This window comes from Garra rufa, chromosome 8 (assembly GCF_049309525.1).
Source record: "Garra rufa chromosome 8, GarRuf1.0, whole genome shotgun sequence".
Lineage (NCBI taxonomy): Eukaryota > Metazoa > Chordata > Actinopteri > Cypriniformes > Cyprinidae > Garra > Garra rufa.
In genome coordinates, this window is record NC_133368.1 from 13,287,434 (window position 1) to 13,302,174 (window position 14,741).

Here is a 14,741-nt window from a genome sequence, read left to right on the forward strand (position 1 = left end):
CTCCCTTTCAGGTTCCTAGTGCAGTTCAAGCAGGACAAAGTGTGTGTAAAATTCATCCAGGGTACACCAAAGAACGGCAACGGTGTCGCCTGCAAACGCAAAAACAACCGTCTTCTGGAAGTGTCTGTTCCTTCGCCGTAAGGAGCGATCAGCTCGGCCCACTGAGGGGTGTCATCTCTGAGATTCTTCACCCTCCCCCAATCCCGTAATGATTGTGCAGTTATGTTGATCCTGTCATTGTCATTTTTGAATCTATATAGTCAAATCAGCAGGTTTTTGGTTTTTAACAGTGGGGTGAAAGTCCATCGTTTTCTCTTCCCAATTCCTGGGACTGATGAGAACAAGTCTTTAATTGAAACAATAATAATAACCATTATGATTACAGTGAAATGCTTTGAGGCTGGCATTGGCCGAAGATTTGCTTGGTGAATCTCACCATATGCTCTACTCAGCAATAGCCAGGTCTGTGAACCATTGTGTTTGTGTGAGCCTCTTGCTGGGAGAAACTTTGTAAATAGAGATGCTGAAAAGGTTTTGTTGGGCTCCTAGAAGGATGCTGAAAAGCTACAAAATTTAAGATTGCACTTTTTCACTAGGGTGGTGGTCAGGAAAGACTGGTTGGTTGGTTTGTTTATTTTTTGGTTCTATTCTCATCTTGTGTTCCTAGAACAGAACAGTCATTTATTGGAAAAAAAATACTCGTCTGACTTTTGCCAAATGATAAGGCATTTTGCGATCCAAAACCTTGTGCCATTTAGCTGTTCCTCCCCAGGACAAGGACATTATCTTGTATACATTACAGTGCAGAAACTTTCTTATTTATAAGCCAAATAATAAGTCTTTTCAGTTTCATGATAAATGCCAAACAATATTTTAAATCCTGCTTTTTCACATGTATTATGTTTATAAATGCTTGCTTTATTCTTTACATACATTAAATCAGGGTATTATCATGAAAACCACTTCCCCAATTTTATCGTGTCACTAAAATTGCGATGTACTATATCTGCATCGTTCATATATATATTCATGCAGGGCATTGAACTCACAGGGCCCAAATATTGACCATGATGGAATCTCCAATGCTGTAAAGATCTCCACTAAAAAGTAGAAACAGCTATTACTGTATGCTTAAGTGGTAATGCCTCCACACAGCAGGATGACTTGATTCTCACATCCAGAAGTCAAGACAACTGGTGAGTGCTTGTTTTAGAAGGCCTCGCTGAAGAAAAACTGACACTAACAACCTGAACGCTGGTACGATCTTTGCCAAGTCCGCTTCAGTCAGTCACTTTACTTAAAGCTGCATGTATATGAGCTGTAGTATTTGTGTGGACCTTGTATGGAAGGAGGCTAATAATAGTATGTGGTATTTGTTGTCCTATAGCTGTATCTTGGCAAAATCTATATGCTTTTTTTGCCACTGGAATGTGGGCTGCATCACTTTATTTTTGGCTCGCTCACATCTGCTAATAATAAATGCAGTGTTTATCTTAAGGTCTGGCCCACATGTTGTTGTTTTTTTATAAAGAGTGCAAACAGCCATGGATGCAAGGCACACAATACACTCTGCTTAAGTATACATTGTTTACCAAGATCATGGATGATACTTTTTTCATTCGTATTTAATGTGATATTTTCTCACGTTGTTTTAGTGGACTTTTTGTACTCCTGAACGTCTGAAGACAAGGCCCGCCAAAGTAACTTCTTTGCTTCTGCTTCAGTTCCAAAATGCTTTTTGATGTGTTTTTGTAATTTTACAGTAAAAGCATAACTAGAGTTAAGGGGAGTGGATCATCATCATCTTCAGTATGGGACATTTGTGGAAGCTGAATTGCTTTATGATATAGAATTCTGCATAATGTCCGTCTTTCATGCAGTAAGCTTTGGGTTCTCCTCCTCCTCTTCCATGTCAGGAGTTGGAATTAAACGAGAGGAAAATAATTGTTGTATGCATTGTTGTGTGCCTAAATGTAACCTGTTCTGAAAGACAGAAAACATGGAAGTGTTTCATTAACTACTAAGTGTAATAAATGACAGGTAATCATTTTTTAAATTAAAGCAATAAATAAATGACTTTGGATAATCAATGTGGTTTGTTGGTTTGATAGTGTTCTGATCTGAGCTTCAGTTTAGAATGTGTTCAACAGTTTGTTTGTAAATTAGTAATTGTCTGTCTGTCTGTCTGTCTGTCTGAGGTAGTTCCGCCTCCAAAAAACAATTGCAATAGAAAATAAAACAACGCCACACATCGCGATATGACTGTTATGTTTGGCTGTGATTGGTTCATGCCATAAATCCCGCGTTCTGTTTTCGCGCGCGTCTCGCATTCGTGAATCAGTATGAATGAACAATATAATGGCGTTAATGGGAAGAAAAGTAAGTAAACAACTCACACACTTGGATATAACCACTTTGTTATGTCAAAATAAGATTAAAAAGATGATCTGTGGGAGTTTTTAGTGAGTAATGGGCTTGGTTAAACTTAAAGCAAATGTCTGTGAACAGTATTTAGAGCTTTGGTGATGATCTGAAAAATGCAAAAACAGATCAAAATTAACCATAAATCAATAAAAAAAAAAAAATCATTCAATATCATTATTTTTTAAATGCTGTTTTGCGTCACTTTAATGCAAACTCAATTAATTAAAGCTCAGAAATCAGTTTGCAGTTTACAAGGCTCTCACCCTTACGAAAATAACCCATGGTTTACCTAAGTTTTTTTGTAAGTAAATAACCATAGTAACCACAAAAGAAAACACGGGTTTACTATAGGATTTGGGGGGAAATAATGGCAACTACAAAATTAATCATGTTTTTACTACAAGAACCATGGTTTAACTATAGTTTTGTATTAAAACCATAGTAATCACAGAATTAACCATGGTTTTACCATAGCATTTGCAGTAAAACCATGGTAACTACAAAATTAACCATGTTTTTAATACAATAACCATGGCTTAACTTTGTTTTTGTAGTAAAATCACAGTAACTACAAAATTTAAGCATGGTTTTACTACAGTATTGACAATGAAATTGTAGTAACTACAAAATTAACCATGGTTTAACTATGGTTTTTGTATTAAAACCATAATGACCACATAATTAACCATGGTTTTACCATAGCATAGCATTTGCAGTACAACCATGGTAACTACAAAATTAACCATGGCTTAACTACAATAACCATTGTTTAGCTATGTTTTGTAGTAAAATAACAGTAACTACAAAATTAACCATGATTGTACTACAGTATTGACAGTGAAACCATAGTAATGACGATCTGTAACTTAACTGTGTTTTCTAGGAAAACTATAAAACAAAATTAAATGGTTGTACAATAATATGTGTGCTGACACTTTTATACCCTGGAAAAAAAATAAGCATGATTTTGAAAAGAAAAATATAATTTATTTTTTTAAAGGTTGCAAGTTTCTTTTATTAAAAAATGGTAAAAATTTGCATTTCGAATTCTGTGAGGACACACACATTCACATGCAGTTGGTACATGACCCTGTCGAACACAAATATTTGCCTCAATTTACTGACTTACTTGATTGTTTCTATTTGGGACTGAATTTGAACATGGGTGTGGAACTTTTCATACATTTTTAACCATTTAACCAGTCGGCAACCTCATTACATCAGTATCAGAAGTTAAAACCCCAAGGAAATGTAGTTTCTATAAACGCATCTTTTAGCAGAAAAGTAGGCTACAACTAATTGCAAAAGAGAGAGATCCCCCCTTGCCTATGTGCAGCTCAGACCAGATGTTTTCCATCACATCTGGAGAGTTGTCCAGGGTTGAATTCCGTGGCTTGAGGAGACTGCTGGTGGCAGGTCTCTGTGGACTAGGCCTTGACAGATTGTGGATGTAGTGTTTAAAAATAGCACCCAACTGCAGAGCTGCCCTCCCAAAGTTCCCACCATTGTGCAGTCTGGGAACACAGTGGTGGCCAAACCCCCTGCAACAGGCCATCCCACTGACACACCCAGAAGAGCTTGTTAGCTCAGCCCCTAAAAATCCTGTGATCGAAATTGTGCTCTGTTAAGTTCATTCATTATGCAATAGGCCTGTAGTGGTATTGTTTAATTTTAGTAGTCACCAAATATATTTTATGTAAAGTCCATAGCCAGGGCAATCATCAGGTGGGACAACCAGGATATAACTATATATATGCACTGTTTACATGACTAAGCTCAACTGTGTTCTGTGGTTTTTCTTTAGCGTTGACTTCAACTGTATTGTTTGTGAATAAAAAGCAGGCAAGCTGCTTCAAATCATGAACCATCAATATGAGCATCACTGGCCTTTGGCGCCCTCTTCTGTGTAAATCACAGATGCTGCAACACGATAATCCAGAGGAAAAGTTAACCTTTTTGATTTCAGAGTTTGTTTGGGATTTTTGTGTAAGTATATTTTCCATGAACATGGCGTTATTCACTGGGTAATTTGTGGCCCTCAACAGCTGGAGGCCCTGATAATCATCACTAGTGATACATAACCTAAATTATGTAGACTACTATATATGTAGATATATAGCAATTTTCAGATGCAATGAATACAACAGGAAAAAACACTTGTAAATTACTTGTAAATTAAATTATTTTATATATACAATTTAATTACATATAGCATAGTTTTAAATATGAATAGGGTGTTTGTCAACTGCCTGGATGTCATCAGTTTCCAGTGTTGACAGCTCCATGAAATGCCCTACTGGAACCGCTGTATGCTGTATATAGCTACTCAAAATATGAAAAAGTACAACACACAAATAACATTTTAAGTTACTTCCATTTCTAAACAAAGAAAGCAGTAATTGATAACATAAATACACAAGCCTGATTTTTTTTTAGCTAATTGTCAGAATCTGTCGTACATAAAAAATAAATAAAAACTGCCATCAAGAAAAACAACATCACCAGAATGAAGCCAAGTGCCGAATGTATGCCAGATTTGGTCCAGACTGATGCTATCTGAGAAGCCTAGCATAAGAATACTAATGTAAATTTGTTAACAGACAGTAAGAATTTTTAACCAATTAATCGCCTACTTTCGTACTAAACACTTTAAACATATAAAGGCTATTTTAGTTCCCTTTCACTCCACAACGAATCCTTTAAATTTAACTGTATTCAGAAAAGCACAGAAATGAAAAATTATAACTCTAATTAATAAACATAATATAATTGCAGTATATAATATAGGCCTAGCTATAAACAAGCCAAAACAAAATAATTAGTGCTGGGCAATGATTAATTGCATCCAAAATAAAAGTTTTTGTATATATAATATATGTGTGTTCTCTGTGTATATTTATTGTACAGTATATACAGTATAAATACAAACACATGGATGCATATATTTAAGAAACATATATTAAATATATTTATATATAAAATATATAAACACTACGGTGGCCGAGAGAGCTCAACACGCTGCAACTTAAGAAAACACATGCAAACAACAACAAATTAAGAAAACATCTTCATCAGTTTGACAGCACAGGTGCTGCAAATTCTCACAACACAACCAAACTCAGAAACGCGCTAAAAGGTGATAGTTCACTGACAACACCTCTGCTCTGACCAACAGCCACTGAACAAATAATCAGGTCCCAGATGGGTTCATCACTTTTTGAGGTCCCCCTGAAACATTTCCGTTGTGGTCCGTGCTATTTGCAGCACGTTTCTGTGTTTGCAGTGCATTTCTGAGTTTGGTTGTGCTGTGAGAATTTGCAGCGCGTTTCCGTATTTGTGTTTGCGTTGCAAGGATTTGCAGCGCCTGTGTTGTCAAACTGATGAAGATGTTTTCTTAATTTGTTGTAGTTTTTTCTGTTTTCATGTGTTTTCTTAAGTTGCAGCACATCGAGCTCTCTCGGCCACCATACGTTTGTGTGTTTGCAACGCTTTCCTGTGTTTGCAGCGCGTTCGTGTTGGCAGCGCATTTCTGAGTTTGGTTGTGTTGTGAGAATTTGCAGCGCCTGTGTTGTCAAACTGATGAAGATGTTTTCTTAATTTGTTGTCGTTTTTTTCTGTTTGCATGTGTTTTCTTAAGTTGCAGCGTGTTGAGCTCTCTCGGCCAACGTAAAATACAATATGAATACACGATCAAACAGCTGAAATACTTTGTCAATTTTGGTCATACAGTAAAGGCATATTTCAAAGCTGTAAAGTGAAAACTGCAGAAGAATATTTGCAAATTTATTAGAATTCTTTCTAAACACTATTCTGTTCTACTTTTTTCATTAATTTACACTGTCATGCTGCTGTACAGCATTTTACAGGTGTACAGATGTAACAGTTTTAAAGAAGATGTGCTGTTCTGATCTAGAAGCGCTCTTCATTAACTGTAAGCCGTTCTACTCGCCGCGAGAGTTTTGCTCGTTCATTCTCGTGAGCGTCTACATTCCTCCGCAAGTGCACGTGAGTCTGGCTTTGCAGAAACTCGCTGATCAGATCACCGTGACGGAACAACAACACCCGGACCCTGTTTTAATCATTCTTGGGGATTTAAACAAAGCAAATCTCTCCAGTGAACTGCCAAAATACAGTCAACATATTACATGTCCAACCAGAGACAGTAATATATTGGACTACTGTTACACCACAATAAGGAATGCATATCACTCTGTCCCACCGGCAGCTTTGGGACTCTCTGATCACTGCCTGGTTCATCTTATACCAACATACAGGCAAAAACTTAAATCTGCTAAACCTGTAGCAAAGTCTGTGAAGAGATGGACCAACGAAACAGAGCGGGTTTTACAAGCCTGTTTCGAATGTACTGATTGGAGTGTTTTCGAATCTGCTGCTACCGATCTGGACGAGCTCACAGACACTGTTACTTCATATATCAGTTTCTGTGAGGATATGTGCATTCCTACCAGGACTCGTTTAACTTTCAACAATGACAAACCATGGTTCACTGCAAAACTCAGACAGCTTCGTCACGCCAAAGAGGATGCTTACAGGAAAGGGGACAGTGTCTTGTATAAGCAGGCCAAATACACACTGGAAAAGGAGATCAAAGTGGCAAAGAAGAATTATTCAGAAAAGATAAGGAATCAATTCTCTTTCAGTGACTCTTCATCAGTGTGGGACAGCCTGAAAGCCATCACTAACTACAAGACACCATCCCCCTGCATGGTGGAGAATCAGCAACTGACAGACGATCTGAACGAGTTCTATTGCAGGTTTGAAAAAACTCCATTCACACCTCCAACAACAGCCCTAACAACACCGCTCTCCCCCACTCCGACAATCCACTTCAGTGAAAGAGATGTTCACCAGGTCTTCAGACAGAACAAAAGAAGGAAGGCACCAGGCCCTGATGGTGTGACACCAGCCTGTCTGAAAACCTGTGCTGACCAGCTGGCCCCCATTTTCTCACTAATCTTCAATTGGTCTCTGGAGATGTGTGAAGTACCGAACTGCCTCAAACGTTCGACAATCATTCCCATTCCAAAGAAACCCGAAATAACAGTACTCAACGACTACAGACCTGTGGCGCTAACATCTGTCGTCATGAAGTCGTTTGAAAAACTGGTTTTGGCTCATCTGAAGGACATCACCGGACCCTTACTGGACCCCCTGCAGTTTGCTTATCGAGCAAATAGGTCCATAGATGATGCAGTGAACATGGGTTTACACTTCATCCTGCAGCATCTGGATAAATCAGGGACTTATGTGAGGATCCTGTTTGTGGACTTCAGTTCAGCCTTTAACACCATCATCCCAAACCTCCTCCTTCCCAAACTATCTCAGCTTTCCGTGCCCACCGCTCTCTGTCAGTGGATCAACAGCTTCCTGACAGACAGACAGCAGCTAGTGAGGCTGGGAAAATCCTCATCCAGCACCCGGACTATCAGCACTGGCGCCCCTCAGGGTTGTGTCCTCTCCCCACTGCTCTTCTCCCTGTACACTAGTGACTGTACCTCTAAAGACCCCTCTGTCAAGCTCCTGAAGTTTGCAAACGACACCACACTCATCGGCCTCATTCAAGACGGTGATGAGTCTGCTTACAGACAGGAGGTTAAAGAGCTGGATGTCTGTTGCAGTCATAACAACCTGGAGCTCAACATGCTCAAGACTGTGGAGATGATTATTGACTTCAGGAGAAACCCCCCTGCTCTCCCCCCACTCACCATCATGAACAGCACTGTTAACACAGTGGAGTCATTCAGGTTCCTTGGCAATGCCATCTCCCAGGACCTGAAGTGGGATGTTCACATAGACTCCATTGTGAAAAAGGCCCAGCAGAGACTGTACTTCCTCAACCAGCTGAGGAAGCTCAACCTGCCACAGGAACTGCTGAAACAGTTTTACTCTGCCATCGTTGAATCCGTCCTCTGCACTTCAAATACTGTCTGGTTCAGCTCAGCTACCAATACTGATCTCAGAAGACTACGTCGCATAGTCCGGACTGCTGAGCGAATCATTGGTACAACCCTTCCTACCCTTCAAGATCTCTACTTATCCAGAGTACGCAAAAGGGCTGGCAAAATCACTCTGGACCCCTCACATCCAGCACACTCGCTCTTTGAACTGTTACCATCTGGTCGGCGCTACAGAGCACTGAGCACCAAGACGACCAGACACCGGAACAGTTTTTTTTCCCCAGGCAATCCATCTCATGAACACATGACAGTAAACGTGGAACATGCAGCACTATTATACACTTTATTAATCTATTCAGTATTTATTAATACCTACTTACATCCAAATTTGCACCTATTATACCTGTACCTAGTAATGGCATACTCTGTATGTTGTGTTTTTGCTATTTTGCACTTTGCACTTTGTCTTGTGTACTTATATTGTTCTTTTTTATAAACTATGTCTTGTCTTGTCACTGTAACTCTGTTGCACTGTGGAGCTGCTGTCACTAAAACAAATTCCTAGTATGTGTAAACATACCTGGCAATAAAGCTCATTCTGATTCTGACTCTGATTCTGATTTTATTTGACAAAAATAATAATGCAATGTTTTGTTATAAATTAATGTTTTCTTATCACTTATCACATTTAAAAAAGATTGAATAAACTGTGCACCAGAGTAATCCGCAGCCAGTCTGCCCCTGATTATAGCCCCAGCACGCTTCCGCTAAACCACTCTGTTTGCTTTAATAAAGTTCTCATACATTGGTGCTTTTAGCAAACATTACTATCTAGTCTGTAATAGATGAGATTTGTTCAATACAATAAAATCAACAGGCTTACTAGAGGATGGTTTCGATCTATCAACCTCTGGGTTATGGGCCCAGCAAGCTTCTACTGTGCCACTCTGCTGTAAATCACTCCAGATGGGACTCAAACCCACAATCCCTGGTTTAGGAGGCCAATGACCATTAGGCCACTGGAGCGTTCATGGATTGTTTAACTTGTCCTGTTAGTTCTCTGTCTCATTCAGCTGGCCTTTAAAAAAGACACACGTACACAGAGGATGGTTCCGCACTGTGAAAAATCTCAGAGGATGTCGTCTGAAGCCAAAAGTGACACCTGTGTTGGCCAGGAGGATAGTGAGAGAGGTAAAAAAGAATCCAAGGATCTCCACCAAGGCCATCCTGGTGAATCTGGGCTCTGCTGGTGGCAACATCTCAAGGCAGACAGTCCAATGGACACTATACACCGCTGGGTTCCACGGACGCAGACCAAGGAGGACACAACTTATCCAGATAAGGCACACAAAAGCCCGCTTAGCCTTTGCAACTGCTCATCTGGACAAAGAAGAAGACTTCTGGTCTTCTGTTTTATGGTCAGATGAAACAAAAATTGAATTGTTTGGCCACGATGATGTAGCCTTCATTTGGCGTAAAAAAGGAGAAGCCTTCAACCCCAAGAAAACCATCCCCACTGTCAAACATGGTGGTGGGAACCTAATGTTTTGGGGGTGTTTTTCAACCGGTAGACCAGGGAACCTAATCACAGTAAACGGCAACATGAAAAAGGAGCAATACATCAAAATTCTCAACAACAACATCAGAGAGTCTGCAGAGAAACTTGGCCTTGGGCACCAGTGGACATGTCAGCATGACAACGACCCAAAACACACAGAAAAAGTGGTGAAGAAATGGTTAGCACTCCAGATCGAACCCAAAATCCCTGTCTTAGGAGGCCAGTGCCTTATCCATTAGGCCACTGGGGCTGTCTTGCAGCTGTTTACTTTTTCTATTAGTTCTCCATCTCATTCAGCTGGCCTTTAAAAAAGAGATGCACAAAGACCCTTCTGGATGAACAACTATGGTGAGAGGACCAAGTGACTTTAGGTTTTTACCACTCTGCTTGCCTTGATGTAGAGCCCGTACACTGGTGTTTTCAACATCACTTGAGTCTGGCGCACATTTCTAACTTGTCTTGCAGCACCTGAGTACATATAAAAGGAAAACAAGCTTAACAGAGGATGGTTTTGATCCATCGACCTCTGGGTTATGGGCCCAGCACGCTTCCGCTGCGCCACTCTGCTTGTCTTGAGGTAGAGCCTGTGCACTGGTCTTTTCAACATAACTTGAATCTTGCACAAATTTCTAACTTGTCTTGCAGCACCTGGGCACATATAAAAGTGACACAAGCTTAGCAGAGGATGGTTTCGATCCATCGACCTCTGGATTATGGGCCCAGCACGCTTCCGCTGCGCCACTCTGCTTGACTTGACGTAGAGCTCGTGCACTGGGCTTTTCAACATAACATGATTCTTGTACAATTTTCTAACTTGTCTTGCAGCACTTGGGCACATATAAAAGTGAAACAAGCTTAGCAGAGAATGGTTTCGATCCATCGACCTCTGGGTTATGGGCCCAGCACGCTTCCGCTGCGCCACTCTGCTAGTCTTGATATAGAGCCTGTGCACTGGTCTTTTCAACAGAACATGATTCTTGCACATATTTCTAACTTGTCTTGCAGCACTTGGGCATATATAAAAGTGAAACAAGATTAGCAGAGGATGGTTTCGATCCATCGACCTCTGGGTTATGGGCCCAGCACGCTTCCGCTGCGCCACTCTGCTCACCTTTATGTAGAGCCCGTACACTGGTCTTTTCAACATCACTTGATTCTGGCACACGTTTCTAACTTGTCTTGCAGCATGCAGCTGTTCACTTTTTCTTGTAGTTATTCATCTCATTCAGCTTCTGGATGAACAACTTTTGTGAGAGGACCAAGTGACTTCAGGTTTTCACGACAGGCTCTGAACATTTCTCTTTTTGGGGAGCTCTGTCATATATACAAGCTCAGAAGTCTTAGCAGAGGATGGCTTCGATCCATCGACCTCTGGGTCATGGGCCCAGCACGCTTCCGCTGCGCCACTCTGCTTGTCTTGATGAAGAGGCTGTGCACTGGTCTTTTCAACATAACTTGAATCTTGCACAAATTTCTAACTTGTCTTGCAGCACCTGGGCACATATAAAAGTGACACAAGCTTAGCAGAGGATGGTTTCGATCCATCGACCTCTGGGTTATGGGCCCAGCACGCTTCCGCTGCGCCACTCTGCTTGACTTGATGTAGAGCCCGTGCACTGGTCTTTTCAACATAACTTGATTCTTGCACACATTTCTAACTTGTCTTGCAGCACCTGGGCACATATAAAAGTGAAACAAGCTTAGCAGAGGATGGTTTCGATCCATCGACCTCTGGGTTATGGGCCCAGCACGCTTCCGCTGCGCCACTCTGCTTGTCTTGATGGAGAGCCTGTGCACTGGTCTTTTCAACATAACTTGAATCTTGCACACATTTCTAACTTGTCTTGCATTACCTGGGCACATATAAAAGTGACACAAGCTTAGCAGAGGATGGTTTCGATCCATCGACCTCTGGGTTATGGGCCCAGCACTCTTCCGCTGCGCCACTCTGCTTGTCTTGATGTAGAGCCTGTGCACTGGTCTTTTCAACATAACTTGAATCTTGCACACATTTCTAACTTGTCTTACAGCACCTGGGCACATATAAAAGTGACACAAGCTTAACAGAGGAGGGTTTCGATCCATCGACCTCTGGGTTATGGGCCCAGCACGCTTCCGCTGCGCCACTCTGCTTGTCTTGATATAGAGCCTGTGCACTGGTCTTTTCAACATAACATGATTCTTGTACAATTTTCTAACTTGTCGTGCAGCACTTGGGCACATATAAAAGTGAAACAAGCTTAGCAGAGGATGGTTTCGATCCATCGACCTCTGGGTTATGGGCCCAGCACACTTCCGCTGCGCCACTCTGCTTGTCTTGATATAGAACCTGTGCACTGGTCTTTTCAACATAACATGATTCTTGCACATATTTCTAACTTGTCTTGCAGCACATGGGCACATATAAAAGTGAAACAAGATTAGCAGAGGATGGTTTCAATCCATCGACCTCTGGGTTATGGGCCCAGCACACCTTCGCTGCGCCACTCTGCTGAAAGTCACCCCAGATGGGACTCGAACCCACAATCCCTGGCTTAGGAGGCCAATGCCCTATCCATTAGGCCACTGGGGCTGTCATGTAGTTGTTTACTTTTTCTTTTAGTTCTCCATCTCATTCAGCTTCTGGATGAACAACTATTGTGAGAGGACCAAGTGACTTTAGGTTTTCATGAACAGGATCTGAACATTTCTCTTTTTTGGGGGCTCTGTCATATAAAAGCTCAGAAGTCTTAGCAGAGGATGGTTTCGATCCATCGACCTCTGGGTTATGGGCCCAGCACGCTTCCGCTGCGCCACTCTGCTTGCCTTGATGTAGAGCCCGTGCACTGGTCTTTTCAACATAACTTGATTCTTGCACACATTTCTAACTTGTCTTGCAGCACCTGGGCACATATAAAAGTGAAACAAGCTTAGCAGAGGATGGTTTCGATCCATCGACCTCTGGGTTATGGGCCCAGCACGCTTCCGCTCTGCCACTCTGCTTGTCTTGATGTAGAGCCTGTGCACTGGTCTTTTCAACATAACTTGAATCTTGCACAAATTTCTAACTTGTCTTGCAGCACCTGGGCACATATAAAAGTGACACAAGCTTAGCAGAGGATGGTTTCGATCCATCGACCTCTGGGTTATGGGCCCAGCACGCTTCCGCTGCGCCACTCTGCTTGACTTGATGTAGAGCCCGTGCACTGGTCTTTTCAACATAACTTGATTCTTGCACACATTTCTAACTTGTCTTGCAGCACCTGGGCACATATAAAAGTGAAACAAGCTTAGCAGAGGATGGTTTCGATCCATCGACCTCTGGGTTATGGGCCCAGCAAGCTTCCGCTGCGCCACTCTGCTTGTCTTGATGGAGAGCCTGTGCACTGGTCTTTTCAACATAACTTGAATCTTGCACACATTTCTAACTTGTCTTGCAGCACCTGGGCACATTTAAAAGTGACACAAGCTTAGCAGAGAATGGTTTCGATCCATCGACCTCTGGGTTATGGGCCCAGCACGCTTCCGCTGCGCCACTCTGCTTGTCTTGATGGAGAGCCTGTGCACTGGTCTTTTCAACATAACTTGAATCTTGCACACATTTCTAACTTGTCTTGCATTACCTGGGCACATATAAAAGTGACACAAGCTTAGCAGAGGATGGTTTCGATCCATCGACCTCTGGGTTATGGGCCCAGCACGCTTCCGCTGCGCCACTCTGCTTGTCTTGATGGAGAGCCTGTGCACTGGTCTTTTCAACATAACTTGAATCTTGCACACATTTCTAACTTGTCTTGCATTACCTGGGCACATATAAAAGTGACACAAGCTTAGCAAAGGATGGTTTCGATCCATCGACCTCTGGGTTATGGGCCCAGCACGCTTCCGCTGCGCCACTCTGCTTGACTTGACGTAGAGCTTGTGCACTGGTCTTTTCAACATAACTTGAATCTTGCACACATTTCTAACTTGTCTTACAGCACCTGGGCACATATAAAAGTGACACAAGCTTAACAGAGGAGGGTTTCGATCCATCGACCTCTGGGTTATGGGCCCAGCACGCTTCCGCTGCGCCACTCTGCTTGTCTTGATATAGAGCCTGTGCACTGGTCTTTTCAACATAACATGATTCTTGTACAATTTTCTAACTTGTCGTGCAGCACTTGGGCACATATAAAAGTGAAACAAGCTTAGCAGAGGATGGTTTCGATCCATCGACCTCTGGGTTATGGGCCCAGCACGCTTCCGCTGCGCCACTCTGCTTGTCTTGATATAGAACCTGTGCACTGGTCTTTTCAACATAACATGATTCTTGCACATATTTCTAACTTGTCTTGCAGCACATGGGCACATATAAAAGTGAAACAAGATTAGCAGAGGATGGTTTCAATCCATCGACCTCTGGGTTATGGGCCCAGCACACCTTCGCTGCGCCACTCTGCTGAAAGTCACCCCAGATGGGACTCGAACCCACAATCCCTGGCTTAGGAGGCCAATGCCTTATCCATTAGGCCACTGGGGCTGTCATGTAGTTGTTTACTTTTTCTTTTAGTTCTCCATCTCATTCAGCTTCTGGATGAACAACTATTGTGAGAGGACCAAGTGACTTTAGGTTTTCATGAACAGGATCTGAACATTTCTCTTTTTTGGGGGCTCTGTCATATAAAAGCTCAGAAGTCTTAGCAGAGGATGGTTTCGATCCATCGACCTCTGGGTTATGGGCCCAGCACGCTTCCGCTGCGCCACTCTGCTTGCCTTGATGTAGAGCCCGTGCACTGGTCTTTTCAACATAACTTGATTCTTGCACACATTTCTAACTTGTCTTGCAGCACCTGGGCACATATAAAAGTGAAACAAGCTTA

General features: G+C 42.0%; 1 protein-coding gene and 2 non-coding genes across 7 annotated transcripts in view; 1 reads left to right on the forward strand and 2 right to left on the reverse strand.

Annotated features, from left to right (window-relative positions):
- Positions 1–2,090, forward strand: part of myo1b (myosin IB) — an 88,984-nt gene extending 86,894 nt beyond the window's left edge. For all 5 annotated transcript variants that reach the window (XM_073845190.1, XM_073845191.1, XM_073845192.1 and 2 more), the window contains one exon: positions 12–2,090. In XM_073845190.1, the coding sequence (XP_073701291.1) occupies positions 12–141 (130 nt within the window). In that variant the 3' untranslated portion in view covers positions 142–2,090. The remainder of the gene's footprint in view (positions 1–11) is intronic.
- A 10,309-nt stretch (positions 2,091–12,399) lies between these two features.
- Positions 12,400–12,472, reverse strand: trnar-ccu (transfer RNA arginine (anticodon CCU)). Its single transcript has one exon. It is a non-coding gene; the product is annotated as a tRNA-Arg (tRNA).
- A 1,856-nt stretch (positions 12,473–14,328) lies between these two features.
- Positions 14,329–14,401, reverse strand: trnar-ccu (transfer RNA arginine (anticodon CCU)). Its single transcript has one exon. It is a non-coding gene; the product is annotated as a tRNA-Arg (tRNA).
- Positions 14,402–14,741: the final 340 nt, after the last annotated feature.